The sequence below is a fragment of the Miniopterus schreibersii genome (genome assembly GCF_964146895.1).
Source record: "Miniopterus schreibersii genome assembly, chromosome: 3".
Taxonomy (NCBI): Eukaryota; Metazoa; Chordata; class Mammalia; order Chiroptera; family Miniopteridae; genus Miniopterus; species Miniopterus schreibersii.
In genome coordinates this window covers 81,691,240-81,705,007 of record NC_138103.1, presented here as the reverse complement: position 1 = coordinate 81,705,007, position 13,768 = coordinate 81,691,240, and the positions used below count along the sequence as shown (strand labels likewise).

The window sequence follows — 13,768 nt, the reverse complement described above, 5'->3', positions numbered from 1 at the left end:
CAGACGTCATAATAGGTGGTGGAGCATCAGAAGCCTTTTCACTACAGTCAGGAAAGAGCTGAGGGTTTCTCCCAGCCCCTCTAATGTTCCCTGCTGTACCAGAGACCGCAGCCAATTCAGTATAGCGAGGCAAAGAAGTAAGAGTTATGAGGTCAAGAATGGGAATGATTTACCCCAGGACTGCTGCCAGCTCTTACCGTGTGTGAAAGGTCAGACGCTGGTACTTAATGACTGATGGCTGGATCTGGCGTGGCATCCACATAGCAGTGCTGGGCAGGCAGCACCGTGCTGAGCCCCGCGGGTGGTCTTGCGGGCACTCAGTGCGCGGGCCTCCACCCCACTTGCACCTTAGCCCCCTGACCTTTACCGCTTTGTACACTGTCTACTGATTGAACGGTTATTCAGTACTTACGAAGATTCTGAACACCACTGAGGAAAAGTTATCAAAATTCACACACGAGACCGTGGCATGTTTCTGATGCGTGGACCCCGCTGGCGCCCGTTGGAGGAGGTGCGGGGGTCCGGTGCTGGCGGAGTGTGAGACCTGACAAGTGTCCGGGGCCCGGCTAGGGGGCGAACAAAGACATTGGCAGCCGCTGTCTGCACGGACCTCACGGTCTCAGGAGGGCCCCGTGCAAACCAGTCACTGCAGGGCTGCATCCCTCATCTGCCACCGCCCAGGGGGCAGTGGGGGCGCCAAGGAGGAGGCAGCGTTCGCGGGTAAATTTAGGAGATGGCTCGCAGATTGCAGGAAAGGCAGCAGCCGCACAGGCGCAGGCCTGAAGCCACAGCATGCAGCGCCTCATGCCCGGGACGCAGGCTGTAAGGTGGGAGGGATTGAGACAGGGCCTTTGATCCGATTTTCTGAGTTATCTGGAAAGCTGAACACTTCCCGGTTTACTCTGCCGGTAACATGAGCCATGGAAATGCAATTAGAGACACTGATTCGCCCAGCGTTCTTCTAGATGGCACTGTGACCCACCATTCACTAGAGCCTTCTCGGGTACTAGTTTGATTAGAATTTCATGGAATGATATATATTTTTTATAATTAGGTGTTACATATTTAGGCGTCTAGCTGCTGGGGCCGTTCCTGCCTGCCCGTGTAAACTCCTGTTTGAACAAACCTCACGTCTCGCTCCCCCGACTGTAATGTTCTGTCTGGATACGGGTAGAGCATTTCATGGTGTAATAAAGACAAAGAACCTCTATTACTGAGGGGCAGTCTAAAAGAAGAAAACAACTCTTTTTCCATCACATTGTAAGAGAAAAAGTTAGATGTCTACAGTCACCCTTATATCACTTACTGTTTTATTTTATAGACTAATATTTGTAAGAAAATAAAGCAATTTAGAGACACTCGAGTTATATTTTAGAAGAGCAGGCACTTTTACTCAGCCACCTTATGGAATTTTTTTGGCTAAATGAATAGAAGTTGAAGCAGAAAGCAGTCAATACTCTTGCTTTAATTTTTTGCAATGTGTCCAGAAGAGAAAAATGAATTTTAATGTCATCCACAGTACAGAATTCGAAATATGTGAACTGGGGCATTTTCTGTAGGCCTGAAAGATGGCTTTGAATAAGAAACGCCCTTGCCTTGTTGATGGAAAGAGGCAACATTCTCGAACAAGAGCTTTGTGGCTGCATTTGTAGATAATCTTAATATATGGATTTCCAAATAAGTGATCTCCATTCCGTGTCCATGTTTTCATATATGGAAGTGCATTTATATGGTGGTGGTAGTGGAAACAAAAATTAATGTAGTTAAAAACTAAGGAACGGCTGTAACAGCATGTGCCTGTGACCCAAATATGGATTTGGAAGAAGCTTGCCCACTTCATTATTTAATCACCTTTTTGTATTTTAGGAATCTATAGTGAAATTATTTTCTAATCACATTTAAGTAGATGAAAATTCGTAATGTAGCTCAGTCTTTAAACATTGATCTGGGCATTTTTTTATTTTTATGGGAAACTTCTAGATAAACCCTATTATATCATTGCCATATGTTAAGTATATTAAAACCTAGAAATATTTAACTTAGAAGTTTGATTCCAACATCTTGAATATTTTAATTCTACTGTAGACCTCATTTGTGGGAAAGCAGCCATACAGGGTGGGAATTTTGAGTACAAGGAACACAGAGTTTATTCTTGTATTATTATTTATTTATTATTGTATTATTTTCCATATGCACAACTTAAACCTACTTTTGCCCCACCCTATGTTAATGCTGGCAGCCAGGCTCAGGGCCAAGCTCAGAAAGCAGGTGAGTGACAGGGATTCTGCTGTTCACCTTTGTGACAAAGACTTCGATAGCATTATGATGTCTGACTATTCTCTTTGATACTTGTTCTAATAAATTTAATCATCTGCTTTCTGAACTATCACATAGATGAAAGTAGAGAGAGGACCATGATAAGTGGAGGCAAAGAAAGTAGCAGAGTTGTGGCCCAAACTTAGGTTAAAAAAAAAAAATTCAAGCAGATGTAAGAAATGTTTTTAGGCTGTGGGGGAAAAAATTCTAATGCACCAATAGTATTGTCAGTAATAAGTGAATTTAATTATAACCCCAAGACATTAATAAGCCATAAAATTAAATTCTCAGAGAGAAGGCTATAAATCTTAGAAATAAATCCATCAACAGCGGTCATAGAAAAATTACCGTGTTATGATGTTTTCACTTCATTTAGACAGAATATTTGCTTTTGTGATAGTTTGTTGGGGAAGAATCATATGAAAGCCATTATATATTTATCTTACCATCAAGATGGTGATTCTGCAAAGAAAAGACAAAGCCTTTATCCTCAGGTTGGAAACACATCTCTTGTTGGGAGAAGAGGGCTTCTGGTTAATGTTTCTCCCAGCTTTTGGAGACAAGCCAATAGAATGGTGATGGCAGACAGGGAACCCCGCCCAGGCCTTGGCCTTGGGATTAACCTTGGCTATCAGTTGTGGCCACAAATTCTCAGCACACCACCTTCATACTTTACTCTTTCCATTAGGATTATTGCAGGGACCCTGTGCATACATTTGGAACATGGGTAAAACTGGGGCACAAGCACTTTTAACTGTATTTAAGACTGTATTAAGAAAAAAATAAGGATGGTACTCAACTAATTTAACAGCATATATTTTAAGCAGCAGGTCTTTTCTCTGATCAAGACTTTAAACTTTTTTTAAGGTGGCTAAGGTTGCACTAGGGTTTTTTGTTTTTTGGGGTTGTTTTTTTTCTATTAACAATGACATTCTATAACTAGGGCATGGATCATTTTTCCAGAATTGGTTACTCAGGCAACTAGATTGGTGGGTGTGTCCCACCTTCAATGCATGATTGAGGAGGACAGTGCACCTTGGTGTGAAACTGGTCGTTCAGATAGAGAATCCCAGAGGAGTGACTCACGAGATTGACCACAGTGTCACTTACTGTGCCCTCTTATTGAAGGTCAAGTCCTTCTAGCATCTTAACTCCCATAAGACATAGTTGGTGTGGGGCTGATGGCACGTTCATGTCTCCCTTGAACTTCATGTGCTTATTTTTATCATTAATATTTGAGATCCCCTGAAGAGGTATAGATGCTCCAACAATGATTATTGAAAAATGGACAAATGACTGAGTGGATGGATGGATAACATGATACTTCCATTTTCATAACTTTTGTTAATTGAAAATGTCATTTGGACAATAGTATTTTGACTTTAATTTCAAAAATATGTTTAAATTAAGATATTTAGGTCAATACCCATAAGTTCTGGCAGGAAACATTTATGAGGTAATAGGAATCTAATTAAATAATTTGAATTATAAAAAGGAAGTCGTTTAAATATCTTTATTTAAGAAGAACATAATTTCCCACAGTAAATTGGCCAAAAGAAGAGCAAAAAGTGCAATTTCTTGTGAAAGATGCTGATAAAACACACATGTTTTTCATTTCCCAAATCCATTAAATGATGGGATCCTAGCTTAGAGAGCCAAGAAAACACCCAAGAGTTCCAAATGTTTCCCTACTGGTGAAATGAAATGACAGAAGGACTTTGACCTTAACAATGAATGTTCCAAATACATCATACACGATATCGGGATTTTAGATTACATAAATGTTCTTACTGCTATCTTTTAGGGCATGAAATCTTAGCTAATTATTTAAGGAATAAGAACTGATAAAAAGTCAGTTTGATATAAACTCAGATAACGGCACATTTAGAAGATAATTTTCACTAGATGATTATATTATAGAGGGAATGAAATAATATACATGGAAACTTGGGTACTCTTTTCACCAGTTAGATACATCCATTCTCCTATATGTAACCCTGCTAGGATAATTATGGGTTCTTATGACCATCTGAATTTTTTTTGGAGAGAGATTGCTAGCAACCAACTTTGGAGAACTAATATTTTTGTATTCTGTACCCATCTTTGTTTCCAGGCCTCTGTGCAGACCAACAATGTCCCATATACCAAGCTCTCTGATAATCACTATAAATGCATTACCTGGTTTAACACTCCCAAATCATCATGATGTGTTTCTTTCTGTGCCCATTTATCAATGAGAAATCTGAGGCACTAGGTTATGGACATGAAGGGAGTAGACCCCCTGCACAGACCTGGTAGGCCTGAGAGGTGCGGGGAGCGGGGCGGTCAGTAGAGGGAGAAAAGGGGACATCTGTAATACTTTAAAAAATAAAGACAAATTAAAAAAGAAAAAAAAGAAAATGTCAAATAGTTTTCAAAGGGATTGTGCAATTTTACATCCCTACCAGCAGGGTGTGACTCCCTGTCGCTCTGCAAGCTGACCAGCATTCGGGAGTGTCAGGTTATGGTTCCTTGGGTTTTGTTTTATTGTAGCCATTCTAATATCTAATAGGTGTGTGGTGACTTACTTGTGGTTTTAGTTCACTTAAAAAAAAAAAAAATCTTTATCATTATTTTAACATGTGCTTTTTTACCATCTGTATATCTTCTTCAATGAAATGTCTCTTCATAACACTTGGAAGTTAATAGTTGAGTTTTAATTTTTCAAACATATAATGAATATGAGTCTGTTATCAGATAAATGACTTGCAAACATTCTCTCCCAGTGTGTGGTTTGTCCTTCGTTCTCTTAATAGTGTCTCTGGAGCAGAACTTCCTGATTTTGATTAATTCAACTTATTTTTCCTTCTGGCATTGTATCTAGGAATCCTTTGCTTAACTTAAGGTCGCAAAGATGTTCTCCTGTTTTCTTGTAGGTTTATAGTACTAAGCATTGTCCATTTGTGATCCATTTGAGTTTATTATCATTGATAAAGCAAGTTATTGATCAAAGTTATTGCATACGGTTATCCAGTTGTTCCGGCACCATTTGCTGAAAAGACTCTACTGTCTTCACTGCATTGGCTCTGCACCTTTATCAAAAATGAATAAGCCACATACATGCAGGCCTATTTCTGGGCTTTTCATTCTCTTCCTTTGCTTAATTTTTATATATTGATGCTAATACCACAGAATCTTGATTTAGTTTTTTAAAGGAAAAATCAACAGCAAAATGGGGGACTCCACTTAACTATCAAAATTTGTTCACAAATTTTATGCAGATTCCCTTTGAATGGACTTATTTGTGAATTGATCAATATGGTTTATCCGTTCACCAAAAATGTGTTACTGTACTTAAGGTTGGTAATGTGAAATAAATATGACAGAGCTCTTGCTCTTGACAAACTTGCTGCTTATTAATAGAGGCAATCTATAACTAGACAACTAAGCCAGTATAATACAGGCTTTGACTGTATGAAACAAGCCTGCGGTGATGGGTGATGGTGGCCTGACTTAGAAAAGAGGCAGTTAGAGTAGGGAGGAGAGAAGGAACACAGCCAGTCCCATCTGTAGCACTTGACCGAGAGGTAAGGGATTAAACTTTTAAATGGATGGTCTTATCACTGTTGACTGACACAGAGACTGGGGAAGATATTTGGAGAATTGTTTGAAATTGCTTTCGTAACTATTTTTTAAATTTGTTTTCCTTGACTATTTTTTTTGTTCTTGCATCAGTTTTAGTTTTTTAAACTTTATTCTAACTTTAGTGAGATAAACCACACCTTCTTTATCCATTCATCCATTGTTGGACACTTAGGATGCTTCCATATCTTGTCCATTGTGAGCAGTGCTGAAATGAATATGGGAGTGCATATATCTCTATGACCTCCTGGTTTTATATATATATATATATATATATATATATATATATATATATATATCCCCAGAAGTAGGATTAATTTCAGCAACCATTCTTACTTAACATTTTCTACCAGAATATTAAGAATCCTATGTGGCAAGTAATAGTAATTATCTTCCTAAAACTACTTTTAAAATAACTTCTTTCTGTAACATTAAGTGTAATGCTGCTCAAGTTCATTCAAATGTGGGGACTTATAGCAACAGTTCAACAGTAAGTTGTAGCAAACAGACTCAGTTAAGTCATAATTGCTCACCATTGACTTGAATAGCTTCATAATTTTGGTCATTGATATAAAACAGATTGGTCATATCATTCTCAGCATTTCATAATATGATATTTTAAGTGACTGGATCATATGAAACCTCAAAAAGCAGTTGAAAAGAGAAAGTCCTGTGTATTGTGTTAAAACCTGTGCTATGAGGAGTTATGAACAAAAGAACGGACTTGGTTATCTGAGGTTTAGGTCTAATGAGCCTGGATTGACCTTCATCTTGAGCTGTGTCCACCTCTGGCACATGTGACCTCTGCCTGCTGAGCGTGTCACCATCACACAGATGCCAACTCAGGCACATGAGCCAGCTTTAAAGTATATTTGTCACTCATGTATTTCACAAACAAAACTTCATCTCCATAGAAAAGATTAAAGCTAAAGAATCATTGGAAATGTCCTCTGTATTTGTTTGTTAAGATGTAGGATGATATGATTTTATAAGTGATATCGAACTTATTATTACTTAAAGACCCTCGTTTTTTAAGCAGGGGTCCATAAGCAGCATATGCTTTACATTCATTTCAGCAAGGAGAGCTGGACAGTGGCCCAGCAGGCGGGTGCAGTCAGGAAGGGGAGGACAGTGGCATGTGGCATTTTCAATCTGGGGATGGCAGTGCCTCCACACGACAGGCCTGGGAGATCCCAGACAAGGTTTATTGCATCCCCATCATGTGGCTTCCATTTCGAGTGAAATAGAGAGAGCTCATATGTGTCCTGTCTAGCTTCTCACACGATTGGGTTTATGGCCTGAATTGGGGCTATTTTTTCATTCAGATGGCAGCATCCAAAAGATGCCATAATAAAAGATGCTATAAAGAGAGGAAAATGCCGCCGTCTGTCTTCCAGGATGCGTTGTTGGGGAGATGAGCAGCACCCGTGGGCCAGGGAAGGAAAGGTGAAGGGGGCATTACATCGGAGAAGCAGCGATGAGCCCTTCACATGCTTTCTCTTAAAAGCCTTTGATGTCACCAACATGCAGAACTCTGGAGTATTGTCCCTTGTAAAAATAATAAAAAGAATGGATTATGAGTAAAGAAACCTAGTTAGAATAATTAGAATAGTGACGAAATCATGATTTTAATAGACATCCAGGTAAAGCTGGTCTTGTGGACACACATGGCTACTTTCTCTCCTATTCGAAATTCACTAATAAAATATTAAAGTGATAATTTTTTCAAACTAGAAACTTACAAAGACAATTCTTATTGTGTCTGAATACATGAGAGGGGTGAACTAGTGATATGCTCATAGAAACTAAACAACCACCCCCCAAAAACAGAGAAGCCCTTGACTCAAATTGGAAGGGAACGGGGAAAAAAACAGAAACCAATCATGGTTTACACCACTCAAGTGTGGATAGTGTTCCCCTAGTGCTAAGTGCAAACACTGGATTTTGACCTAACCAAAAGTGTAGCCTTACCATGTGAGGATGACGGGAGATGGGGGGTCTGCATCAGTGTTGAAGACATAGGGAGGGGGGGAAGGAGTTAAGAGCTAAACCCTCATTTTCATAGTGCTCAGTGACTGGACAATGCCTGATGGAAAATTCTTGTTAGCTCTGTGGGATAAATATAAAAATGTTTAACTAAAAATTGATGGGGGAAGGATGGAACAGTCCTCTTTTCATAATACAGCTTAGAGGGCAGTTTAACTCTTATTTTATATGTATGTTTAACACTGGTAAAAATCATTTTAGAAGTATGGCCATAATTGAGTGTATTGTGTGTTGTGGGTTTTCCCTCTAATGAAACATCCCTTGTTGTCAAATGGAGGAATTGTGCTGTTGTGCTCTGTCCAGAGTCAAACCCAGTACCCCTTGTATTTGGCCCTATTCCCGGAGACATGCTGTTTAAAAATTTTACCAAATAAATATTTTAGTGCTTCAGATGGATCTTCTTAATTGTAGTCTTAAATTCCAACCCCACAACACTCACTGTGCCCCATTTGCCAACCTTCAGATCTCTCTGCCCAGCTCCCAGGACCTTCCAACCTGTGTACAAGGGAGGTAGCTGGTAGTGAGGGAAGGAAGGAGAAACCGACAAATGTCATTGAGGTATTAACCAGGGAAATCTTGTGAAATCTTCTTGTCCACTAAAAGTTATTATATATTGTGTTATCATTGGGATAACTACTAGTCTATCAGTCTGAATCTGTGATTCCAGAGCTTAAAATATTCATTAATCACAGACTGAACATACTGTGGTCCAAAAAAACAAGTGATGGTTCCATCATTTTAACTTTAATCTTTCAAAGAAGACAGCTAAATTTAACATGGGAATAATGATCATTCTGGGTTACTTATTATGTGAAAGGAAGATGATTTATACGGGAATCACGATTTTTATTCACATACAATTACATTCATTGTCTCATTTTCATTGTTGATGCAGGAGAAATTGTGCAGATCCTTTCGGAATTGAGTTGAAAACGGAATATTCTCTGAAATGCCTAATTTAACAGAAATGTGTTTCAGACCTCGTACAGCAGCTGAGGGGTGTCTTAAGATGTGAAGTTTTAGAGAGCCCTGCCTTGCACTAGGAACAAGACCCCTGGCTCTATTCATGCCGTTTGCTGAGCACACACCCCACGTTTTCTCTCCCAGGAGTACCAGCCCTGCAATACCAACCCCTGCCCTGAGCTGAAGAAGACCACGCCCTGGACACCCTGGACACCTGTCAACATCTCTGACAACGGGGGCCACTATGAGCAGCGATTTCGGTACACTTGCAAAGCCCGCCTCCCTGATCCAAATCTGCTGGAAGTGGGGAGACAGAGGATCGAAATGCGCTACTGCTCCAGCGACGGGACCAGCGGCTGCTCCACGGATGGTGAGTAGGGACTCCCTAGGGACTGTCCCACTCCCATGGACAGGCATGTGACCTCCTCTCTACATTCATAGGAGAGTGGGGAGAGGGTGTTGATTTTAGATTATTATTATTTCTTTATCAGATTGGTGTAACAATCTAATAATGATCCCTCTAGAGCAGAACCGGCTGCATAGCAAATTGATAGTTAACAGCCTTACTATAAAAATTTAGTTACATATTGAGATGGTCCTGTAAATTCAACTCTCAAAAGAACACTAAATTTATAGCAGCTCTGCAATAGTTTGTGTGAGATTTATTTAGTATCAGAAAATATTACGGAAGGGTCAGTTACCTTCCATAGTTCTTTTGGCACTAAGATTTGCAATAAGCTTTGTTTCATTCATGTCTAAAGTGGACAAAGAAAACAGAAGTGCATCTCTGTGTTTATTTATATAAAAGAATTTTTAAGAGCACAGCAAGTGAGAACCCTTTAATAGTCTTTGAAGTTGCTTTGGCCCTTGTATGTGTATAAATCCCTTCAATGACATATTAATAGCATGGGGTAAGCTCTAGGGTAGACCAGAAAGTCCACCCTCTGCCTGGGCATCTCTGCATCTTTTTTCATCCTTCCTATCAGTTTCATCTAATGTAACAAAATCTGGCCAATTCTGAAAAGAAAACAAGTGCTCACAGATGGGTCCTCACAGCATGGTTTGATATGGTTTGATGAGAACAGTGATAGTAATATCTTGCACTCGACCACCTCCCCACATTTCTCAGCACTTCTCTTTATAATTCTACCTTATTTTCCCAATATCAATGTGATAGAGAAAGCACAGTCACCAGCAGTGTCATTTTAGAGAAGGAGCTTTAGACCCAGGGTGGTTGGCCTTGAGGCACCACAGAGCTGGTGAGTCGCCACATTGGACTAATGCGGGTGGAATAAATTCATGGAGGTGCAATAAATCTCCTCCCTCACTGCCCGAGGGAGGCTCCTAAACAAGTGGCTGTGAGTGAGGGCCACCAGCTGCACACAGGTCGCAGAACTCCAGGCCTCCTTCTGGGAGCTCAGAGCTGGCAGCCTGGATGCTTGAAGGACCAACACTTGCCATCAACGGCCACTTTTAGTCATATTGCTTTTGTTGACATTAACTATCTACTGAGTTGATGATATTAACTCTCTCTTCTGCTTAATGTTGTTCAGCAACTAGCAAGCTTACTCATTGTTTCTTCGGGAAAGGAAGAAGTCTGCGTTAGTAAAGAATTTTGTATGAATAAGTCTACAATTTAAATAAGACAAATAAATACCATTCACTTATTCCCTTATTTCAGAGCTGGCTGTGAACTATCTCATTTTTTATGACATCAAAGTAAAAAGAAAAGAAAAGAGTAACAGTGTTTCTCTGTATAATAACTTTATTCCTTTTCTGAAAACAGATTTTGTATTCCTTCCGTTCTCAGATACATAGAAAACCAAAGCTAATAATTGTCTTAAATGTTAGTCATATAAACTAAGGATAAATTTAATACACTCATATAAAATATATTCTATATTTCCTCCAAAAGTGTATCATAGGCATGGCTTGAAAAAGAATTCGTCTTTCTTGTGTCTTAATGGCTTCAGGTTCTAAAGACCATCTGCACGTTTTTGGTATTGATATCTTGAAAATACAAAATTGGACTTACTTGCCTCTAACCACCAAGATGAGGCTTAATTGTGAATAGCTGTCCTTTATTGATTAACCACAAAGTGCTGGTTCGTCATAGAAAGTTCTTCTAATCCATTTTCTCTAAAGAGCATCCTGCCTTGGTTTCTGGTTCAGTTTTTAAATAAACAACAAAAGTATTTCACAGTGGATAGAACAGTTGGCATATATGCCTTCCACACTTAAACAGACCTTCTGCGCATAGTTTGAGAGATTTTTTGTTAAAACCTGTTTCGCTCTGCCTACATTTGAGAAAATTATTGAATGTTTTTTAATATGATAAGTGGGTGGCATGTTCACTAAAATGAACAGGAATTTTGACTCTGGGTAATAAAGCGACTTAGGTGAAAAGCGCTCAGAGCAGACCTGACACACAGTATTCAGGGTCTGTTTCTACCAAGATGACACCCTGCCCCCAACCTTCCACCACAGACTGCTTTTGCTTCTGCATCTACCTTTGTTCCTGGGGCCACGTGTCTTGCTAGTAAGTGCACTCTGAACTTCATGGGAGCATTTGCCACATGACAAGGTCACTCAGGGATGTGCCAGGTGCCGGGCCATGAACTCAGCCCCGTTGCAGGGTCCTGGAGCAGACACGTGTCTCCACGGCCTGAAATTCAGAAGCATTAACTCCACATCTTCCACCGGCCTCACTTCACTTTGCAAAGGTGAACAGGTGAAGGGCCAGGTTTAAAAATGTCTGAATCCTGTTCTATTTTTCCAGACTACATTCTCGACAGTGAGTCCAAGGGCAGTGCGTTGTAGAATTCCCACGGGAAGTGAGAAACTTATGTGTTCTTTGTTAGAAGTTTCTCAGAAAAATGACTGAACTACAAATACAAGGCCCAGAACCTGAGTGAAGACTTTGCCACATTCACAAAGTGGGTTCTCATTTGCACCCGTATTTAATAGCATCTCCAGGGAAAGATGCGTGAGTTACGGGAGGCTATCACTCTGCTTCTTTTTTTAATTTTGGGTTTCGAAGTACAAAAAGTGTTCAACTGAATTTGAGGTGTAGTTATAGAAGCAAGGCAGGCCGCTGATGCACAGTGAAAGTTAGCTTAGACTCTGGTTGCCCTGAGAACTGACACTTCAGCCTTTTCCTTGGCAGGCCTTTCTGGTGATTTCCTGCGAGCCGGGAGATACTCTGCCCACACTGTCAACGGGGCCTGGTCAGCCTGGACGTCATGGTCACAGTGCAGCCGTGACTGCAGCAGGGGCATTCGGAACCGGAAGCGCGTCTGCAACAACCCTGAGCCCAAGTACGGGGGCTTGCCCTGCCTCGGCCCGTCCCTGGAGTACCAGGAGTGCAACATTTTGCCCTGCCCAGGTGAGTGGGTTGAAGAATCTGGAAAAGATCTGAAGAAATCAAGTGCCTTGGAAGACCTTCTCATCTAGGGAGCTTAACTATCTTCCCTGGCTTTATGTTTATATCATATATAAATATATATATAAACATATAAAAATATGTATCTCATATATGTGAGAGAGAGAAAGAGAAAAGCATATTTTGGAGATATTAAGGATTCAGCTCCAAACCACTGCATTAAAGCAAATAACACAATAAATCAGGTCACATGCAATTTTTGTTTTCCCAGTGCATATAAAAGTTATGTTTACATTATACTATAGTCTATTAAGTGAGCAATAGCATTAGGTCTAAAAAAAACTGAAACATTGTACATACTTTAATTAAAAAAGACTTCATTGCTAAAAAATGCTAGCATCATCTGAACCTCAGCAAGGTGTAATCTTTCTGGAAGAGGGACTTGCCTTCAACTTGTAAGCCCAATAAAGGCGAAGAACAATAAAATGAGGTATGCCTGTATGACACATACACATACAGATATATAATTCAGAGGTTATATCTTCCAACTGTATTGGTATAAAAACAGATATAATCTAGGCTGCATTATATTCATTTATTTCTTCCAATTTAAAAGAAACTGAAACATTCTTATGAGCACCTATGAGGATCATGGGCCCTAGGCACTGTACCTAAGGGTTTCTTCTTTCATTCATTTTACCAGCAAACATTTTTGGATAGCCTACTGTGCAGCACTCACAGCGTAAAGAAAGGTCCAGGCCAGAAGGAACCTACAGTTCCATGAGGAGGCATCCTGTGAATAATGCCAACTCAGTATGGTCACCAGCTATTGGGTTGGTGAGAAGATGCAGTGGTTACATCAGCCAAGGACCTATTGAGCTGGAATCAGCTACCCTGAGCAGGTTGCCCCTTAGCTGAGTCTTGAGGGACAGAGAAAAATTGGACAAACAGAGAAGCAGGGATCAGAGATGGGGAGGGAGGTCATTCCAAACACAAGGTACAGTGTTTTTAAAGATAGAGAAGCGTGGAAGTATAACATCTTTTTCAAGTAGGTAAAAGCAACTTCCTGAGTTCTTTGAACATGAAAATGGCTTGAAGCAGTGCTCAGTGAGCATTTGGTGGATGGATAGATGGATTGATGGATAATGGAAAAAGGATGGATGGATGGATGGATGGATGGATGGATGGATGGAAGGATGGATGATGGATGGGTGGATGGATGGATGGATGGATGGATAGAAGGATGGATGATGGATGGGTGGATGGATGGATGGATGGATGGATGGAAGGAAGGATGGATGATGGATGGGTGGATGGATGGATGGATGGATGGATAGAAGGATGGATGATGGATGGGTGGATGGATGGATGGATGGATGGATGGTTGGATTAATAGATGGATGGTTGGATGATAGATGAATGGTTGGATGGATGGACAGA

At 40.2% G+C, this 13,768-nt stretch overlaps 1 protein-coding gene across 3 annotated transcripts in view; it reads left to right on the top strand.

The window, feature by feature from the left end:
- Positions 1–13,768, top strand: part of SEMA5A (semaphorin 5A) — a 362,170-nt gene that overhangs the window by 334,261 nt on the left and 14,141 nt on the right. For all 3 annotated transcript variants that reach the window (XM_081133220.1, XM_081133222.1, XM_081133221.1), the window contains exons 17-18: positions 9,091–9,316; positions 12,113–12,331. In XM_081133220.1, the coding sequence (XP_080989346.1) occupies positions 9,091–9,316; positions 12,113–12,331 (445 nt within the window). The remainder of the gene's footprint in view (positions 1–9,090; positions 9,317–12,112; positions 12,332–13,768) is intronic.